At 44.0% G+C, this 18863-nt stretch overlaps 2 protein-coding genes across 2 annotated transcripts in view; one reads left to right on the plus strand and one right to left on the minus strand.

Moving 5' to 3' along the window:
* METTL1 (methyltransferase 1, tRNA methylguanosine) overlaps nt 1–18863 on the minus strand; it is a 1067043-nt gene that overhangs the window by 780793 nt on the left and 267387 nt on the right. The window lies entirely within an intron of this gene.
* Nucleotides 1–18863, plus strand: part of TSPAN31 (tetraspanin 31) — a 30346-nt gene that overhangs the window by 2689 nt on the left and 8794 nt on the right. Inside the window, exons 2-4 of the mRNA XM_060252981.1 lie at nt 9876–10043; nt 15101–15181; nt 17648–17782. Coding sequence (XP_060108964.1) covers nt 9876–10043; nt 15101–15181; nt 17648–17782 — 384 coding nt within the window. The remainder of the gene's footprint in view (nt 1–9875; nt 10044–15100; nt 15182–17647; nt 17783–18863) is intronic.

An 18863-nucleotide genomic window follows, 5' to 3' on the forward strand; every position in this document is an offset into this window, starting at 1 on the left:
ACATCTGGGGGTGTGGCCTAATATGCAAATAGCTCCTGTTATCAAAAATGCCCTGCGAGTCCTCCAACTCATGTGGCTGTTCTTCCGTGTGGCTCCTGCAGTCCTGGGAATGCCCTTTCCAAGGTTCACAAGGGGCTGCAGGAACAGGGAGAAACACAAGAAAACTCTTTGTTCCATGCAAGAAATGGTTGGATCAACACTGGTGTATTGAGTTACTCTTGATGGATTCCTATACATTTGTCAGGTTGAATCTGCTTGACTGATGTTCTCCAGTGCTATTTAAAAGGAACTGTTCAGGAGTTAGGTGGAGATGCTCATAGCATACTGCTAGTGGAAAAGAAAGAATAAAGAAATGCAAGACAGAAACTTCTTGACATTTTTTTTCCTTGGAGAAAGCTTTGGCTTCTGAGCTCTGTTTGTTGGCTCTCCAGAGCAATTGGGTGTCCACTGTGTGAAACAAGCTGTTAGAATAGATGAACCACTGGTCTGGTCTGGCATGACTCTTCTTGTTTTTTATACAGGCTGAATCAATTTCCTAGTCATGACTCCCATCAGTTATGATTCAAGCCTGTATGAATTTGCATAGCACTACCCTTTCATCTGTTCTGTTTCTTAGTCACATTGCAGTGTGATGAAATGCTGGGAACCACCTTGTGATAGAGAGTGGTATGCAAATAATTAAAATAACTCACTTGATATCTGGAGGAATCTCTTCCTTCTTATGACTGTTGGAAGATCTTGCAGAAACCATCTAAGTATATTGTCAGTGTGAACGTTCAAAGTGTAGCATGTTTCCCTAGCTGCGGATGGTAGTTGTTTGATCATGGATTTGATTAAGTTGGAGACCCACCACTAGAAATATCACAGTCTGAGGGCCAAACTAGATGTCATGGTGTCCTTGTGTTCACCACAGGGATGGCACCACCTTGGGGCTGCCAATCCCCAGTTGGGTGAAGATACACAATAGGCTACACAGAGGAATGAAGTTGGGGCCAGGGCATCCCCTGGTTTGGAGGCTCTCCCCCTGCTTCAGAAAGCAGAGGGGGAGGGGTTGAATGTCTGCTGGGCACTCCGTTATACCCTATGGATACCAATCCCCATAAGATATAATGGAGAATCAATCCGTGTGTCTCTTGAAGGGGGGGAGCCTGTTTTTTGAGGTAGAGGCACCAAATTTTCAGCATCTGGTGCTTCTCCTCAACGCCCCTGCCCAAGTTTCAAAAAGTTTGGACCAAGGAGTCCAATTCAATGAGTCCAAAAAGAAGGCACCTGCATCATCCAGTATTTCCAATGAAGGGAAGGCATTTAAAAAGAGCGTGGTCCCTTTAAATATGATGGCAAGAACTCCCTTTGGAGTTCAATCATGCTTGTCACAACCTTGCTGTATCTCCAAAATCTCCAGATATTTCCTGAGTCGGACCTGGCAAGGGAACCCTATCTAGACACCTTCTTGAAGCCTAAAATAGTGGTTTAAATTGGTGCACAGGCCTGATCCTTATTGGCTCTTCAGTGTGGTGGGACGAGATGGTAAGGCCCTATCAGGGTCAGGCCTTTGCACCATGTTTAGACTGCCCATTTGGTGCTTTAAAGTGATAGTGACATCATCATGACAGATTCAAGGATGCAGTTGTGTCTTTTTTGGCCCTAAAAAAGAACCTTTCTGGTTTTGTAGAACATCAGAGGAAACATCAATTTCCTACAGAGCTGCTGCTGATCTCAAAATTCTTTAAAAGACCCCAAATAGCTGTTATTATCCTAGAGATCACGAGTGCCTGTAAGGCAGAAAATTCCAAAAGGTGAACTGTCCATTAAAAGTTGTACTAATATCAAACAAACTAGTGTTCCTGGAAGGGGTGGGGCATGGAAAGTTGAACAAGCGAGAACAGCCTTGCCTTGCAATGGATTATATATGTGGGTGTGGAATATCTTCTGGTGTTTTCTCTTCAGGGCAAGAAGATGTAGCTCAAAATATCTTGCTATGTCTTGTCTACTTTAATTTTTATTTGTCTCATAGGCTCCAGGCAAGTTTGAATAGTTTAATACCAACTAATACCATTAAAAATGTAACATGAGTTATAGATTCATGGCCAATGCAAGCATGCCCAAACTAAGATATTTTAGGGTTATGCACTAAAGATTACTTAAAGTGGGCTCCCTTCCCTTTGAACAGTGCTGCTACTCCTGACAGTCTGGATTCTTCCTTCCTTTCCAATGCACATTTAAGGTTTGTTAAATAATGGAGTACAGCCTCGGAGAATGGTCTTCAGCCCAAGTTAACTTGAGGGATGTGGTCTTAATATGTTATTATTGCTTTCCTAACATTGCTAAGGCTTGATGGACCTCCAAGAGTCTGCTAGAGCTTTAGGTCTGAGAGAAGCTACCTACAGGGTCTTTGAGGATTCTCTTCCCTGTGTCAGGAGCTAAAAGAAAGGGGTGGATCTCCACAGTGTTAAAGCCTGGGGACTCGTTCTAGTGAATTTCACAGTACTGTGCCAATCCGTTTTGCTTCCCCCTCAGGGCCTGCAGGTTGGTTGCTGTGGTAATAATGTTCTCTCTGCCAAGGAGGTATCCAGGACACCTTCAGAGCACTGTGTGAAGTCTGAGGTGATATCCTGTCTCTCACCTGAGCTCCTGGCTCGGGGAGGCACGACCTGTTTCTGCCTTCTTGTTGCCTTTGGAGGCACTCTGAATGCCCCTGAGTTGCAGCAAGCTCCTGTCTCTCCCCCCACCCCTCAAGTCCCCTTTGCATGCATGAGGGCTGTGTTGAAGGGGCAGAGTTAGCATCCTGAAGTAACAGGATAGCTATTCAAGCCAGCCAAAACCAATAGGCTCTTGCTTGCCTCCCTGGGGTTCCCAATCCCCAGTTGGGGGCAGGGGATCCTCTGGTTTGGAGGCCTTCCCCCTGCTTCAGGGTTATCAGAAAGCAGGAGGGAAGGAAATGTCTGCTGGGCACTCCATTTTACCTTATGGCATGGTAGCTCAGTGGTAGAGCATCTGCTTGGTAAGCAGAAAGTCCCAGGTTCAATCCCCAGCATCTCCAGCTAGAAAGGGTACAGGCAAATAGGCATGAAAAACCTCAGCTTGAGACCCTGGAGAGCCGCTGCCAGTCTGAGTAGACAATACTGACTTTGATGGACTGAGGGTCTGATTTAGTATAAGGCAGCTTCATATGTTCATATATATGTTCAGTCCCCATAGGGTATAATGGAGAATTGATTTGTGGGTATCTGGGGCGCAGGGGAGGGGGTGTTTTTTGAGATAAAGGCACCACATTTTCAGCATAGCCGGTTTCAAAAAGATTGGATCAGAGGGTCTATTCTATCAGCCCCAAAAGAAGGTGTCCCCATCCTCCATTATTTCCAGTAAAGGGAAGGCATTTAAAAGGAGCACGGTCCCTTTAAATGTGATTATCAGAACTTCTTTCATAGTTCAGTCATGCTTGTCACAACCTGGCTTCTGGCTGAACTCCCAAAGTTCCCAGATATTTCCTGAGTCAGACCTGGCAACTCTACCCGCCCCCCCCTCTTGGAGCTCCTTTCCAAAACACTGGTGTTGCATAGTACCAGGGCTTTTTTTGAGCAGGAACGCATGGCATTCGTGGTGTAGTCTAATATGCAAATGTGTTCCTGCTGGGCTTTTTCTACAAAAAAACCCTGCATAGCACTATTTCTCTTCTGTTATGTCACTGCTCAAAACCCACCTTTTTTATGGAGCATTTCCCTTCCTCTCCCATTTAACTCAAAGGACCGAAGATATTTGGAAGGAAAATGGGATTTCCATTGAAGTCTGAAATGTTAAAATTGGAACTTTGGAGTAAAATTCAATATGGAGGGGCTATAGCTCAGTGGCATTGCATGCTGAAGGACCCAAATTTGATTCCTGATATCTCCCAATAAAAAGGATCAGTGGTTTGTGATGGGAAAGACCTCTGCCTGAAGGCCAACAAAGCCACCACCAGTCAGTAAATACGGACCAGTGGTCTGACTCCCTCCCTCTAAGGAAGCTTCATGGACTGGAAAATGCTCCTTAGAGTGATGTTATAAAAATAACAAAGTGTGTACTTCCATAGGAGGAATTTTTCACTGCTCTCATCTGCCCCATTCCGCCTGCTTGTGTGTGTCCTTGGACCTTCAGGAACACTGGGGTACAGAGCAGAGGTCTGCAGTGGGAGAAAGGAATTGTCAAAAATCTCCTGGCTCCCTTTTCCACTGGCAGAAGTGTCTTCCACGGTAGAAACCATGAGTTGGTTCTTCCTCATTATTTATCATAGCCGGCTAATACAGCACCTGATTTGGAATCCAAGATTCAAAGTTGTTAGTAGTGATGATGATAACATTGCTCATGTGTTTGATTGGATTAGAAAGAAGCAGCAATTCTAAGATTGGCTATTGGAGAAGTACTTTCAAACGTTTCAGTGTACAGAACAAATCTTTACAATTACCTTGAATTTTCTGAAATTATGGTTTGTATCTTAAACTGCAGGGCTGCTGAAAGTAACTTCTTCAATATAAAAGAAGATTAAGATCTATCCCACTGAGGAAAACTGACTCATGTTTGCCTCTCTGATAGCTTCATGTTATCAGGAAGTTTTCGTATTTCTACCTGCAGTTACATTTTCTCACATCCGTATTACTCATTTTCTGTGCCTCCATTCCCTCTGTCCAGATTGTAAGCCTCTTGTGGGCAAAGACCTTATCTTCCAACCATATGACTATGTCAGTGCAGTTCCAGACAGAGAACTGTTGTGCACATCTAAGTCCATAGTGCACTTAGAAGGGTGTAACTCTGCTCACGACTGCACTGCGTGAGGCTCATTGTATGTTAGAGATGCTGTATAAAGCTAGTAGTGGTGCAATCCTTCAAGCTTGCCTAAATAGTGGAAGACAGTGCAGGCAAATGATGATTTGATTATTACGTCTCATGGTGTTCACACAAGAGATTTTCATGAATGAAGATACCAAACATAAGAATGGTTTTCCTTGTAGACTGGTGGCTGGGGCTGGGGGGAGGAGATGGGAACAGGAGGTGGTGTGTAATGCAGAGAAGTCCGTACCATGATGACCAAGGGCTGGAATATAAAACCACACTGCTTCTTGAGGGCAAATTTTAGTCTCTGTTTTAAGCTAAGCTTATTTTGCCAGGGAGATTGGCTCCCTGAAGGGTGGCAAATGATGCCAGCAGAAATTTGTGTGCAGAGCATGTACATATATTTCAGTTTCTCAGGTTTGAACAGTTGGAGTGAAACACTGTCATTTGATTGGAAGCCATTTTAACTGAGGTCCAGTCAATGGAGGAGAATGAGGAGGTGGAATGGACTGCATTATTTCTGACTTAAGACCCCATGTCATGCAACAGAGCAGACCCTCAGATAAGTGCACCATGAGGGCAGGCAATGGTGTCTGGCCAGCGTCTGGCAGCTGCCCCACTGTTCTCCATGGATTTGCTGGCCAAGCCACCATTGCACTTCCTGCATCACAGGACTGGAGACTTGTGCAGCAGCAGAAGCAAATGGAGTAGATACCCGATGATTAAGTGTTGTCTGTATGCCTATGCATGAGCTTCTGAACTGAAGTTCTTCTGGAGGTTGGGAAATTCCTAGGGATTGGGGGGCAGAGCCTGGGGAGGGCCTGGTTTGGTTCAGTGGGGTATAATGTCATAGAGTCCACTCTCCAAGCAGCCAATTTTCTCCAGGGTTACTGATCTCTGCTGCAGTTGTAATTCCAGGAGACTTACAAGTTTTATCTGGAGGTTGACAACTGTGCTATGGTGACTGCTTTTTAAAATGCTTCTCTGTGTGAGATGCTTCTTACAAATAGCAATACAGCAGAACAAGCAACGGGTATTCTGGAATATTTCCTTTTGTTGTGCTAGTTTCCTGTTGGCCCAAAGTTTCTTTTCATGCAAAGGGACTCCACATTCTACCACCTCATTCTTCTGCATGTGTGAACCATGCCTCTAAAAGAGGACAAAATACTAAATCAAACACAGATCTTTAAATCAGAGCAGTAATAGAAGGGGAAGAGTTGTGGGGTGTTGGGGCTTGTGGTTTATCATGGCAAAGACTAGGAGCCTGCAATGTAGCCCTTCCAGCTAGCTAAAGCAAATCCCCCCATCCCTTCTTATCTTGAAACCTTTAGAAGCTAACAAAAGCAGTTTTGTAAAGAACTGTTCTTGACTGGATATTCTTTTGTTGCATGGGCTAAAGAGGAATATTGGAATGTGGATGGCAAATAGAGAGTGGTGAAGATGCAAAGCTTTTGACAAACAGCATTCATTGTGTGACTGCCAGACATCTTCTGGTGCCTAAACATTTAGGGCAGAACAAAGTAGCAAGGTCACATTTGACAGTTAATTGTAATGCAGTAGGATGGGAAGGGGGGGATTAATTGCTGCTTCCTATCAACTAGAGTTGCCAGTGTCCAAGTGGAGCCTGGAGATCTCCTGTAATTACAGCTGATCTGATGATTACAGAGATCAGTTTCCCTGGAGAATTTTGCAGGAGGGATTTCGTGGTAGGGTTACCAATCCCCAGTTGGGGGCATGGGCAGTGTTCCCCCTAAGTTGAGTTAGTGTGAGCTAGCTCGCAGTTTTTTAGCCTCCAGCTCACACATTTTTGTTTTAGCCCAGGAAAAATGGCCCCAGAGCAAAGTAATTTGTGCAATAGCCAAATTGCTGGCTCACAACTTTAATGCCAGTAGCTAACAAAGTAGAATTTTTGCTCATAAGATTCCACAACTTAGAGCAGGGGTGGCCAACGGTAGCTCTCCAGATGTTTTTGCCTACAACTCCCATCAGCCCCAGCCATCAGCCATGCTGGCTGGGGCTGATGGGAGTTGTAGGCAAAAAACATCTGGAGAGCTACCGTTGGCCACCCCTGGCTTAGAGGGCATATTGGGCAGGGGATCCCCTGGTTTGGAGGCCCTCCCTTGATTCAGGGTTATCAGCAAGCAGGGGGTAGGGTTGAATGTCCACTGGGCATTCCATTATACCCTATGGAGGCTAGTCTCCATAAGGTAGGAGAATCAGTCTGTAGGTTTCTGGGCTGGGGGGGGGCTGTTTTTTGAAGTAGAGGCACCAAATATTCAGCATAGCATCTGGTGCCTATCTTAAAAAAACCCTCCAAGTTTAAAAAAGGTTGGACCAGGCGGTCCAATTCTATGAGGCCCAAAAGGAGGTGCCCCATCCTCCATTTTACTTACAATGAAGGGAAGGCATTTAAAAGGAGCCCTGTCCCTTTAAATGTGATGACCTTCGGAGTTCAGTTATGCTTGTGACAGCCTTGCTCCTGGCTCAGAGCCCCCAGATATTGTCCGAGTCAGACGGGCAGCCCTAACTCTGTGGCATTATACCCTTTTGAGGTCACTCCGCAGGCTCCACCCTGAAATCTCCAGGAATTTCCCAAGTTGTAGGTGGTAACCTAACTATCTACCGATTCCCACAAATCCCCTTCAGCTTCTCAGAACTGGACTGGAGGAAGAAGCCAAGAGGAAGAACCAGTGGCATGTACTATTCCGCTGAGCAAAGTTTGAAGGCTTCCTCCCGCTTTATTGGCTCTTCCTCTAACAGAAGAGCTGTTCCATTGGTTCTTCCTGCAATTGAAGAGCCAATGGAAGAACTAGCACCCTAAGGTCAGTGGGTGGGAAATGCATTCCCCCTGCTTTACCAACAAAGTTTTCTGGGTCTGTGTTAGTTGCCCATGGCAAAGAGTTCTGGGATCCCTGTGTTCGCTGTGGAAAGGGTAGCTGCAACATGAGAATCAAACTTTTTGGATTTCACAATGCAGCCACGAGGAGGGGAGCATGATGGAGAGGAGCATGATGTAAGCTTCTTTGAGCCTCCATTGGGGAAAAAGATGGTTGGGTATAAATGAAGTGAACAAAAAATTTCATCCAAAACCTCAGATTTTCAGGGTTCTGGTTTTAGCGATGTAAATCTGAGTATTAGCGTTTGGCTGTCGGTTGAGTTCACCCTGCTGTATAGAATGCCTTTCCTGATGATGTGTAGAGTAAACTAGATGAAACTTCTAGGGTTCCAATCCCCAGGTGGGGGCAGGGGATTCCCTGGTTTGGAGGCCCTCCCACTGCTTCAGTGGGGGGGAGAGCTGGGGGGGGCTGTTTTTTGAGGTAGAGGCCCCGAATTTGCAGCATAGCATCCAGTGCCTCTCCTCAAAGCACCCTCCAGGTTTCAAAAGGATTGGACCGGGGGCCCAATTCTGTGAGCCCCAAAAGAAGGTGCCCCTATCCTTTATTATTTCTAATGGAGGAAAGGCATTTAAAAGGTGTGCTGACCCTTTAAATGTGATGGCCAGAACTCCCTTTGGAGTTCAGTTATGCTTGTCACACCCTTGCTCTTGGCTCCACCCCCAAAGTCTCCTGGCTCCACCCTCAAAGTCTCCTGGCTCCACTCCCAAAGTTAAGCCCTGCAGAAAATGTCTACTGGGGGAGGGGAGGATTTTCACTGACTCCCCCACCCTTCCATGGCAGACCTCCAGTACCCTCCTCTTGTTTTCTAGGAGTAGCGTTCTGGGCTGCAGCAGGAGAGGGGAGAAAATCCCTTTTCACTGATGGAAATCTGTTCTACTAGCAGAGATTTTCTGTGGAATCCAAGCCACAGTCTAGTGTCAAAACTGAATAAAACCCTTGGTTTTGGTAGCTCTAACTGAAATGGTTTGCTTCATAAGGGACGCGTTAGTGTCTTAATCCAGCATTCTGTATATGCCTCCTTGAGCTTTAGAAGAAAGACAGGATCAAAATATTTTTTTTCCAAATAAAATGCCTATTCATTTTTAGATTTTCCTCTTGCATTTGTCCACATGAAATACAAGTATGCCTCTGGCTGAACCACCTGCTTTTAAAGAACTGAAAGCACAGCAGGGTAGTAGCAAATGGGCAAACTCATGGGAGTTTTGCTTTTGCCACCTAAAAAAAGGAACTTGCATGTTCTGCAGTGGTTGACTTGTGCTTCTGAACCTTGCTAACCTTTCTAGTATGTAAGGAGACACTCTCAACCAGAAGGGGGAAATGCCACAGCTGGAATTAGAGACCTAGATGTCCTTTTCTGATCTTCTAAAATTACAGTGTTCATCTCTTAAACGCAGAGCGCTGTGTATTCTAAATACGAACTTGAAATCTCAGATCAAAAACAGGAAATGCTAATGTTTTCTTGTATAAGGAGTATGCCTTGGGGTTAGACCAAGAAAAGTGTGCTCCTGTTTCTGTAAAGGCATGAATGCTTCGTTTTTCAAATTGTAAAAACACCTCCAACTAGTAAGTTATAAATTCTGGCACTGAGAAAAGATAAGGGGAGGGGTTCTAAATCACAGGGCTTTGCATATTAGGCCACACACCCTTGATGTAGCCAACCCTCCGAGAGCTTATAGGGCTCTTAGTATAGGGCCTACTGTAAGCTCTTGGAGGATTGGCTACATCAGGGGTGTGTGGACTAATATGGAAAGGGGTTCCTGCTATCAAAAAACCCCTGCATTTAACTGATGCAGCTGTTTTGTAGATACTTCTGGGGAGGGGGGGATGGAATCTTGTATATTTGCTTGATGTGCAAGATGGTTTCCAAATACTATCAAGCCATAAATGAAGAGAAGCCTGATCTGCCAGTCTGAGAGGGCTATAATTTTAAACAGAATTCCACTGATGTTGCCTTGAAAGGGATTAAAACTGTTACGCCAGTTTATGGATTAAGTTGTATTCGTGGGCTCTTGTCACTCAATTGAACTAGAAAAGTTGCTCCTCATTGTACAGGGATTGGAGATGTCTGTGTAAACATAGTGGGGAGGGAAATACTGGAACTGCAGGCTTTTTTCCCCCCCACCTGTGCCTCTGACTCTTTCATTCTCCACCCCCATCCTCCTTGCTTTCCAGCTGGTCGGGCTGCTGCTGATTGGCGTGGCTGCCTGGGGGAAAGGCTTCGGCATTGTCTCCAGTATCCACATCATCGGAGGGGTCCTTGCAGTGGGGTTCTTCCTGCTTCTCATCGCCATCGTGGGGCTCATCGGCGCTGTCAATCATCACCAAGTCATGCTCTTCTTTGTATCCTTCTCTGCTGCTGTGGGCAAACCAAGGGGCAGGGTGTCTTGCATCTCTCCTGAGATCGGCCGTGCCAAAATTCATCCTGCGTGATCTTGCTGGGCTCCAGATATGTCCTACTGAATTGTGATGTAGTATCCATTTTGCAGTAGCAAGAGTTTGTCCTAGTTATAGGCTTATTCTAGTAACTCATTTGTAGCCTACAATGTGGAAGAGCAGGATACACACATATACTTGCTTGACGATCGTTGTGAGGCTTTGTTTCCTCATTTTCCTTTGGGATATCAGGGGCTGCTGGAACAGGATGTTTGTGTCTTCTTTTGCTGAGACTCGGAGTTGGGAACCGGGTCTAAAAATATTGGCCCCTCTAGGAAAGGATGGGGAGGTTCCCACATTTTGTATGGAGAGAGGCTGAGGAAGAGATATAAATTTTTTTCTTTCGTATACAACTGTTGTAGTTTTCCCGTGGATTTGGATGACTCTGATAATGTTATTCCCTTGTATATTAGGCAAATGTAAATTCATGCCACATACAGGGCTGGATCCTATCAGTTTACTTGCTTGATCTCACCCAAGCCCTCTCCTCACTGCTTCCACTGTCTCTTGTGGTTTCAGTTCACATGGGTATCACAATCTCCAGCATTGCCATTTTGCTCATGTGAATCCCCCCAAATAACTAAGAACAGCAGAGGAGGAATATGTAATGCCCAGGACTTTTCTTGTAGAAAAAGCGCAGCAGGAACATTTGCATATTAGATCACACACTCCTGATGTCACCATTGTTTTACACAGGGCTTTTGGGTAGAAAAAGCCCAGCAGGAACTCATCTGCATATTAGACCACACCCACTGACACCAAGCCTGCCAGAACTGCATTCTTGTGTATTCCTGCTCAAAAAAAGCCCTGATAATGCCTAATATGATATTTGAAGCAAGTCTGACTCCAAAATCACAAATTATCTTATCATGGATCCCTGCAGTAGCCCAGCTTTTTGGGGATTGCTGTAATAAATGCCTAATATGTTGAATGATGGTCCCATTTTTTTTTAAAAAGAATTTTGACTGTCATGACAATTATAGAAAAGAGATGGCTATGTTCTACACAGTATGATGAAGATATAGCATTATGGTATGTGTATGGAAGGGAAATTTAAAATTAGGGAGTTCGCTGCCAAGTATTGTTGCAGATTCTTTTTTAAAGGCCTAAGGGAAGGCTGATCCTGTTAGCTTGAAGTTTTTTACTCCAGTCAACTGGGTTTCCCAGCAGCAGGATTTGATTGGTACATATACTGATTGGATGGTGAAAGGGAGACAACTTTAAAAAGAAACCTCAAAACCTTTCAGGGTTGGGGTAACAATCACGCTGGGGCACTGTTGGCAGTCTTCTCAAGACCACAGAATCTGAGAGGCCTTTTGGAATGTTATGGCAAAGTGGGTGTTATTCTGGGACCATGGCCCAAATGACATCATCCAGTTACTTATGATAGTGCTGTGGGTTCTGTCCCACACTCACCCCTGCTCAGGAAGACTGCTCTCTTCTTACAAAGCTCATAAGCAGCAATATGTATTGTGGAGTGTCAGATAATTTCTTTGTTTGCTCAGTTGACTGGAAATGAGGAAATGCTGACTGAAGTTCTTCTGGAGGTTACTGTAAGGCAGCAGGAAATGTGGTAAAGGTTTCTGACTGTGATCTAAGATGCCTGATAGCATATGCGTTCAGAGGTTCTCCTAGACCCAGGGGTGGCCAAAGTGCCACATGCGGACCTTTTACACATATTGTGTGGCTGCCTGAGGTCAAGGAGCAATTTAATGTAGGTTTACTCTCAAGTAAGCATGCTTAGCATTGAGACTTCAGTCAGTCTCTTAGTGCTGACCATAGGTAGGCGACTGTTTCTGCTATGTGTGAAGCAGAGAAGGAGGGGACAATAGGCAGAGTGATTTGGTACATGTGTGTTTCCTTCTCTCACTGAAGCCAAAAAATAATTCCCTAACCTTTCCCTATGGTGGTCTTATGGGGACAGTTACTCCCAGTTTTTGTTTTAAAACAAAACATCTCCTAGCACAATTATGTTGTAAAGTGCATACATATGTATTTTAACATAAGAACATAAGAGAAGCCATGTTGGATCAGGCCAATGGCCCATCCAGTCCAACCCTCTGTATCACACAGTGGCCAAAAATTTATTTATATACACACACACACACACACATATATACACACTGTGGCTAATAGCCACTGATAGATCTCTGCTCCATATTTTTATCTAACCCCCTCTTGAAGCTGGCTATGCTTGTAGCCGCCACCACCTCCTGTGGCAGTGAATTCCACATGTTAATCACCCTTTGGGTGAAGAAGTACCTCCTTTTATCCGTTCTAACCCGACTGCTCAGCAATTTCATTTCTATTGTGAGAAAGGGAGACAAGTACTTCTTTTTCTACCTTCTCCATCCCATGCATAATTTGTAAACCTCTATCATGTCACCACGCAGTCAACGTTTCTCCAATCTAAAGAGCCCCAAGTGTTTTAACCTTTCTTCATAGGGAAAGTGTTACAAACCTGTAATTCTAGTTGCCTTTTTCTGCACTTTTTCCAGTGCTATAATATCCTTTTTGTGTTGCGGTGACCAGAATTGCACACAGTATTCCGAATGAGACCGCACCATTGATTTATACAGGGGCATTATGATACTGGCTGATTTGTTTTCAGTTTCCTTCCTAATAATTCCCAGCATGGCGTTGGCCTTTTTTATTGCAATCGCACACTGTCTTGACATTTTACACAGGGCTTTTTTTGTAGCAGGAATGCCTTTGCATATTAGGCCACAAATCCTTGATGTAGCCAGTCCTCCAAGAGCTTACAGTAGGCCCGGTACTAACAGCCCTGTAATCTCTTGGAGGATTGGCTACATCACAGGGGTGTGTGGCCTAATATGCAAAGGAGTTCCTGCTACAAAAAACCCTCTGATTTTATGCAAAGAAAGTATTAAGAATTTTAATAAAGACATGTATGTAATATTTATGCATGTCTTGTGGCTCTCAAACATCTGAAGTTTATTCTATGTGGCTCTTACGTCCAGCATGTTTGGCCACCCCTGTACTAGACCACACTTTCCACCATATATATTGCTTGGAGATTCCTTCTTACTGAAGCACCCCATATCTCTGAACTTGGAAATTGTAGCTCCCAATTCCTAAAAGAAAAGTGGGAGTGGGGACAAGTCTTCTGTCTCTCTTGCCAGATAGCCACACACAAATACAACACTCACATAAAGGCTGCTTTAAGCATACTGAATTTCCTGCCCTTAGTATGCATTATGCTTGCATAGTCCTCTGATATAGGTGTAGAAATATTTCATTCTTTTTCTTCCTCCACAAACCCATGGCCACTTGGATGTGGATCTCTCTCTCACACACACACAAACTGTGAAGTAGATGTATGTGCATGCATCATGTGTGATTTTTTTTTAACTCTGCTACAAGCTCTGTGACATTAGACATGCCTTAAAGTAAGGGTTCGCAGTGGTGCCCTGTGAGTTACATGGTGCCCTCCAACACCTTTCCTGGGGCTTTCCAAGTGTCTTTATAGAAAGTAGGCAGGGCCAGGTCAAGCTTGTGCCCAGCAGTGCTTCTGATTGGCTGTGCAGATGAAAAGGCATCCTGTCAAACAGCTTCTGCTTGTGTTGAGGAGATACTATGAAAGTTATTATTATTATTTTTCTTTATTATATTTAATTAATTGCCTCATCCCGCCCTGCACCAAACTCTGGTTGATGTACAACGTGTAATTTAAAAGAATATACAAAGTAAATACAACACATACATTAATTAAAATGATAAAAGCTACATCCTGCTTGGGTGGGGAAGGCAAACTTTCAAAGTGTTAGGGGAGGAGAAGGAAAAATGTTATGCATGACCTTTTCCCCTGACATTTTGCACTTGGCTTTGCCTTCTGCAACAGCCATTTTGTGGTTGCACCCACCACCCTATATCAGAATTTCAGAAGCTCAAAAAGGCTTAAAAGATCCTGGGTCCTTAGGCTGGGAAAGCCAAAAATGGGAGCTGAAAGGCTCCCATTCTGTTGAGTCCTGCAAGTGATAGGAAACTGGCTTTGCTTTGGCTAAATTTACTGGGATAGGACTTTTGACCCCCTTCTTGGGGTGTTCTTCTCAGTGTTATGGATAAAACATCTGGATGCTTGAACTGGAATAAGTCACAGCATCCTGTCTGGTGTAATAGAGAGGTGAGTATCTAAACAGAGGGACATGCCAGATGGCCAGTCTTGGTTCACACCCATTAGGGAGGTCCTTAGATGCACAGGGAATTATAGAGGATAACCTTCTTCAATGCAAGATGAGCAGTTTTTGAACATTTTACGGAAGAGAAGGTTTTTGGAAGACACGCACACTAGAAAATCTCCCTTTCCTGCTACTGTAGGACTAAACCTAGATGCTGTCTCCTACCATAGTTCCATTGATGGAAGAGAGAGGAGGATCAGTCACTTGTGATTCACTTCCTCTCTGCAGTGCCTCTGCCTTGCATGACCTTTGTATGTGAGAGTCTTCTTTCCCCCAGTTAAAGCCTTAAAAGGGAAACTTCTAGGAAAAGGAAAAGGATGGAAACCACTGGAAGGGCAGTAGGATACCAACCATTGTCTTTATTTTGATAGGATTGCAGAGCAACACAAAAGAATATGAAAATCTGGGAATCAAAATTAAAATTAATTTTGAAATTATGTTTTTACAAAAAATAAAATGCCAGCCCTGATGGATAATCTGGGGATGTCCATGAAAGATCTTTTGTTACTCGAAATAAGGCAGCATAGCATCCAACCATAAAATTGAAGCTAGAGTAAAAAAATATTGAATGCTACTTCTTCAACAGTGTATTGGATTTCTAAGGGAAGATGGAATTTTTTTGTCGCTTTCAATACCTTTTGTCACTTCCAGAAAACAATGTCTTTTAGCCAATAACTGGTGGAAAATGAAGAGTTTTTTTCTTTGTCTTTGGAATTTCTCTCTCTTACTTTCCCAAGTACTTCCTTAATGGCACCATCACTTCAGTACATGATCATTCTAGGGCTAGTCTTTCTTTTCCAATTCGGAGTCTCCTGTTCATGTCTTGCCCTCAGCAAAAGCAAACAGGTAAGAGTGTTTGCCTGCCATAGTTTTGTTCAACTTTGGTGGCTCTCTTAGTTACTGGAGTTTTGGTGCTTCTGAAAGGGCAGTTTAGACAGTAATAGAGAGAATGCCACAGGATGCACAGAAACTGGGCCCTGTTGAAACAGCAACTCCTGTATCTCTGTTGGCGCAATCCCACATGGGGGGCAAATACTTTAGCTCTAGAGAAAAAGGCCCAGCAACGACTATACTACTTAAGACTCTTAAGATCACTACAACTGTCAGGGAGTCTGCTGGTTGCCTTTTATCGTAGTTCCATTGAGAGCATTTTATCTTATTGCCTTTGCGCGTGGTTTGGGAGTTGCACGGAAGCAGAGAGAAGGGTGCTCCAAAGAGTGACGAGAAGAGCACAAAAGATTTGCGGATGTTCTCTCCCCTCATTGGTGGATCTGTATAATATGAGATGTAAAAGGAAGATACAAATGATCCTAAGGGACCCTTCACATCTGGGCCATTTGCTATTTGAGATCTTACCGTCAGGTAGACGATATAGAGTGTTGAAGGCTAGGACAAACAGATTTAAGGACAGTTTCTATCCAAGTGCTGTGGTTAGGTTAAATGCAGGGTTATGAAGGATTATCTGTTTTAGATGTATTTAAATGGTTTTAATGGTTTTAATGGTTTTATGAATGTTTATCTGTTTTAGATGTATTTAAATGGTTTTAATGGTTTAAATGGTTTTAGATGTATTTAAATGGCATGAATATGAATATGTGTGTTTGATGTGTTGGTATGTTTGTGGAAGAGCACCTCATTTCGTTGCTCTCTTTTTGTGGAGAACAATGACAATAAATTTATCTATCTATCTATCTATCTATCTATCTATCTATCTATCTATCTATCTATCTATCTATCTATCTATCTATCTATCTATCTATCATCTATCTATCATCTATCTATCATCTATCTATCTATCTATCTATCTATCTATCTATCTATCTATCTATCTATCTATCTATCTATCTATCTATCTATCTATCTATCTATCTTTTCCTGTAGAGGTGCCTATGCACTGCGGCAACTTACCTGAGAGTATTGGGAACAGGGTTGCAAATTCCAGCTTGGGAAATTCTTGGATATTTGGGGGCAGAGCCTGGGGAGGGTGGAGTTGGGGAGGAAGAAAGCAAGCTCATCAAGAATGTGATGTCACTCTAGGATCTTGGTTTCTCCTAGATTCTATGGTTATCATAGAGTTCACCCTCCTAAACTGCCAGTTCCTTCAGGAAAACTGATCTCTGTAGTCTGGAGAAGACCGGTCATCCCAGGAGAACTCTAGGCCTCACAGAGATGTTGATAACCCTAGTTAGGAAGCCACACTCTCTCGTTATTCAGAAACAGCTTGCGGGTACTTCAAATAACTAAATCAGTGTTTTGTTTGGAAGTCGATCCCACTGCATCATTTACTCCCATTTCAGTATGTATATGAATGCTGCCTTGCAGAGGCCCTGTGTTTCTAGTAAGTGGCATCAGGAAGATGGGGATTCAGTGGTTCTCTGAGGAAGGAAACTATTGAGAGCCAGTTTGGTGTAGTGGTTAAGTGTGTGGACTCTTATCTGAGAGAACTGGGTTTGATTCTCCACTCCTCCACATGCACCTGCTGGAATGGCCTTCAGTTAGCCATAGCTATCATAAGAGTTCTCCTTGAAAAGGCAGCTACTGTGAGAGCCCTCTCAGCCCCACGCACCTCACAGGGTGTCTGTTGTGGAGGGAGAAGATATAGGAGATTGTAAGCCGCTCTGAGTCTCTGATTCAGAGAAAAGGGCGGGGTATAAATCTGCAGTCTTCTTCTTGAAAGGAGCTGTTGTGCTATGGTTACTAGGATATAGGTTGAATTTCCTCTGTGTTGTCTTAACCTGCACAGTGAGGAAAAGTGTTTGTCCAAAACAGAATGGTTAATCTTTTCTGCTCACCCAGCCTCAACCTGTCTTCCAACTCAACTGCATACCTGACCTCCTCTGCTCCATCTCTGGCTCTGCTGCCTTTGCTGGGGTTGCTCAGGGATAAGAAAGGGCAGGTCAGATTTCTCCTCCACCTTCCCAGTTGGATCACTTCAGTTTTTGAGTACACCTGAGTCATTAATTGTTGGAATGCTTTTATAGGGTCTGAATTGTCTTCCAACACAATATGGCTTTACTATGAGGTAGGATTAAGAGACGGGGGAAGATGTGACTTTCTTGGCTCTTTTGTGTGTTATATTTTTATACCGTTTGTTCCAAACAGTTTCCCTATTTAGAAGCTAATGTTGCAAAGTTGGTATTGGGTACCTAGAATTCATTTAACAACTAATCAATAGAATTAAAACCAGCATCATAAAATCCAATAAGAAGCAAATAAAACCTGATCTTACTTTCCAAACCTGGTTTTGGAGGCTTGTTTCTTGACTCACTCTATTACCACTCTTGCTTCAAAGCTCTCTTCCTTTTCCCTCAGGAAAGTCTCTTGAGTGGTGCCTGGGGAATGCTGAACAATGAAACCAGGAGCACATGGGAAAAAAGTCTGAACTGCTGTGGGTTCTTCAACAGAACTACCCCAAAAGACAAGGGTGGTGCTGAACACTGCAATGCGGTAGGTATATTAATGCGCACAACCCTGGCTCTTCCAAGATTCAGGCAGCTAGCTAAATTAGGTTTTGTCAACCTTTTTGAACCTGCAGGCTCCTGCGGTATTCTAACACAGCGTGGTGGGTACAGCCACAAAATGGCTGCTGTGAGATGTGGAGCCAGTTACAAAATGGCTGCCACAGATTACCTTAGCGTTGCCAGGTGAAGACAACAAACTGCTGGGGGACTTACCAGGAGACTTCAGGAGAGGGAAGAAAAGAAGCGTGACTGACCTCTGGAGCTCTGGGTGCCGCCGTCGCATTTAAAGGGATGACATTTCCTTTTAAATGTCTTCCCTCCTTTGGAAATAATAGAGGATGGGGGCACCTTCTTTGGGGGCTCATAGAATTAGACCTCTGGTCCAATCTTTTTTAAACTTGGGGGAGGGGGGTTTGAGGAGGAGTACCAGCAGTTATGCTGAAAATTTGGTGCCTCTGCCTCAAAAAATAGCCTTCCCAGAGCCCCAGATATCCACAGATTGATTCTCCATTATACCATATGGAGACCGGTTTCCATAGGGTATCATGGAATGCCCAGCAGACATTTCCCTCCTTCCCTTTGATAGTCCTGAAATGGGGGGGGAGGGTCTCCAAACCAGAGGATCCCCACCCCCAACTGTGGAATGACAATCCTGGATTACTTTCAGTTACACGGTGAAGATCCTTGGGCTGCAGTAGCAGCTACTGCCAAAACAGTGTATTTAAAAATCTGCAAAGCCAATCAGAAGTCTTGCTGGGCTAGTGAAATGCCTTGGTGGGTAAAAGCCTCGCCCTCTTACAAAAAACAGTTGGTGGGCGCTAGAAAAGGCATTGGTCAGAAGCCCACAAACACCACACTATGTTGAAATATTCCTTATGCCCTGTGCTTCTACCCTTCCTCTGAAGCATCCAGTGTTGGATTCCAGTCAGATATAGAATACTTGACCTGTTGCTCTATCTGAAGCAAACAAACAAAGGTCCATATTATCTAAAAACAGGCAATACCTGGTGTTTTAGGGAAAACTGGGGAGAAAGCTTCTGAAAGGTACACTGTAGTGGGCACTTGCT

This window comes from Heteronotia binoei, chromosome 13 (genome assembly GCF_032191835.1).
Source record: "Heteronotia binoei isolate CCM8104 ecotype False Entrance Well chromosome 13, APGP_CSIRO_Hbin_v1, whole genome shotgun sequence".
Lineage (NCBI taxonomy): Eukaryota > Metazoa > Chordata > Lepidosauria > Squamata > Gekkonidae > Heteronotia > Heteronotia binoei.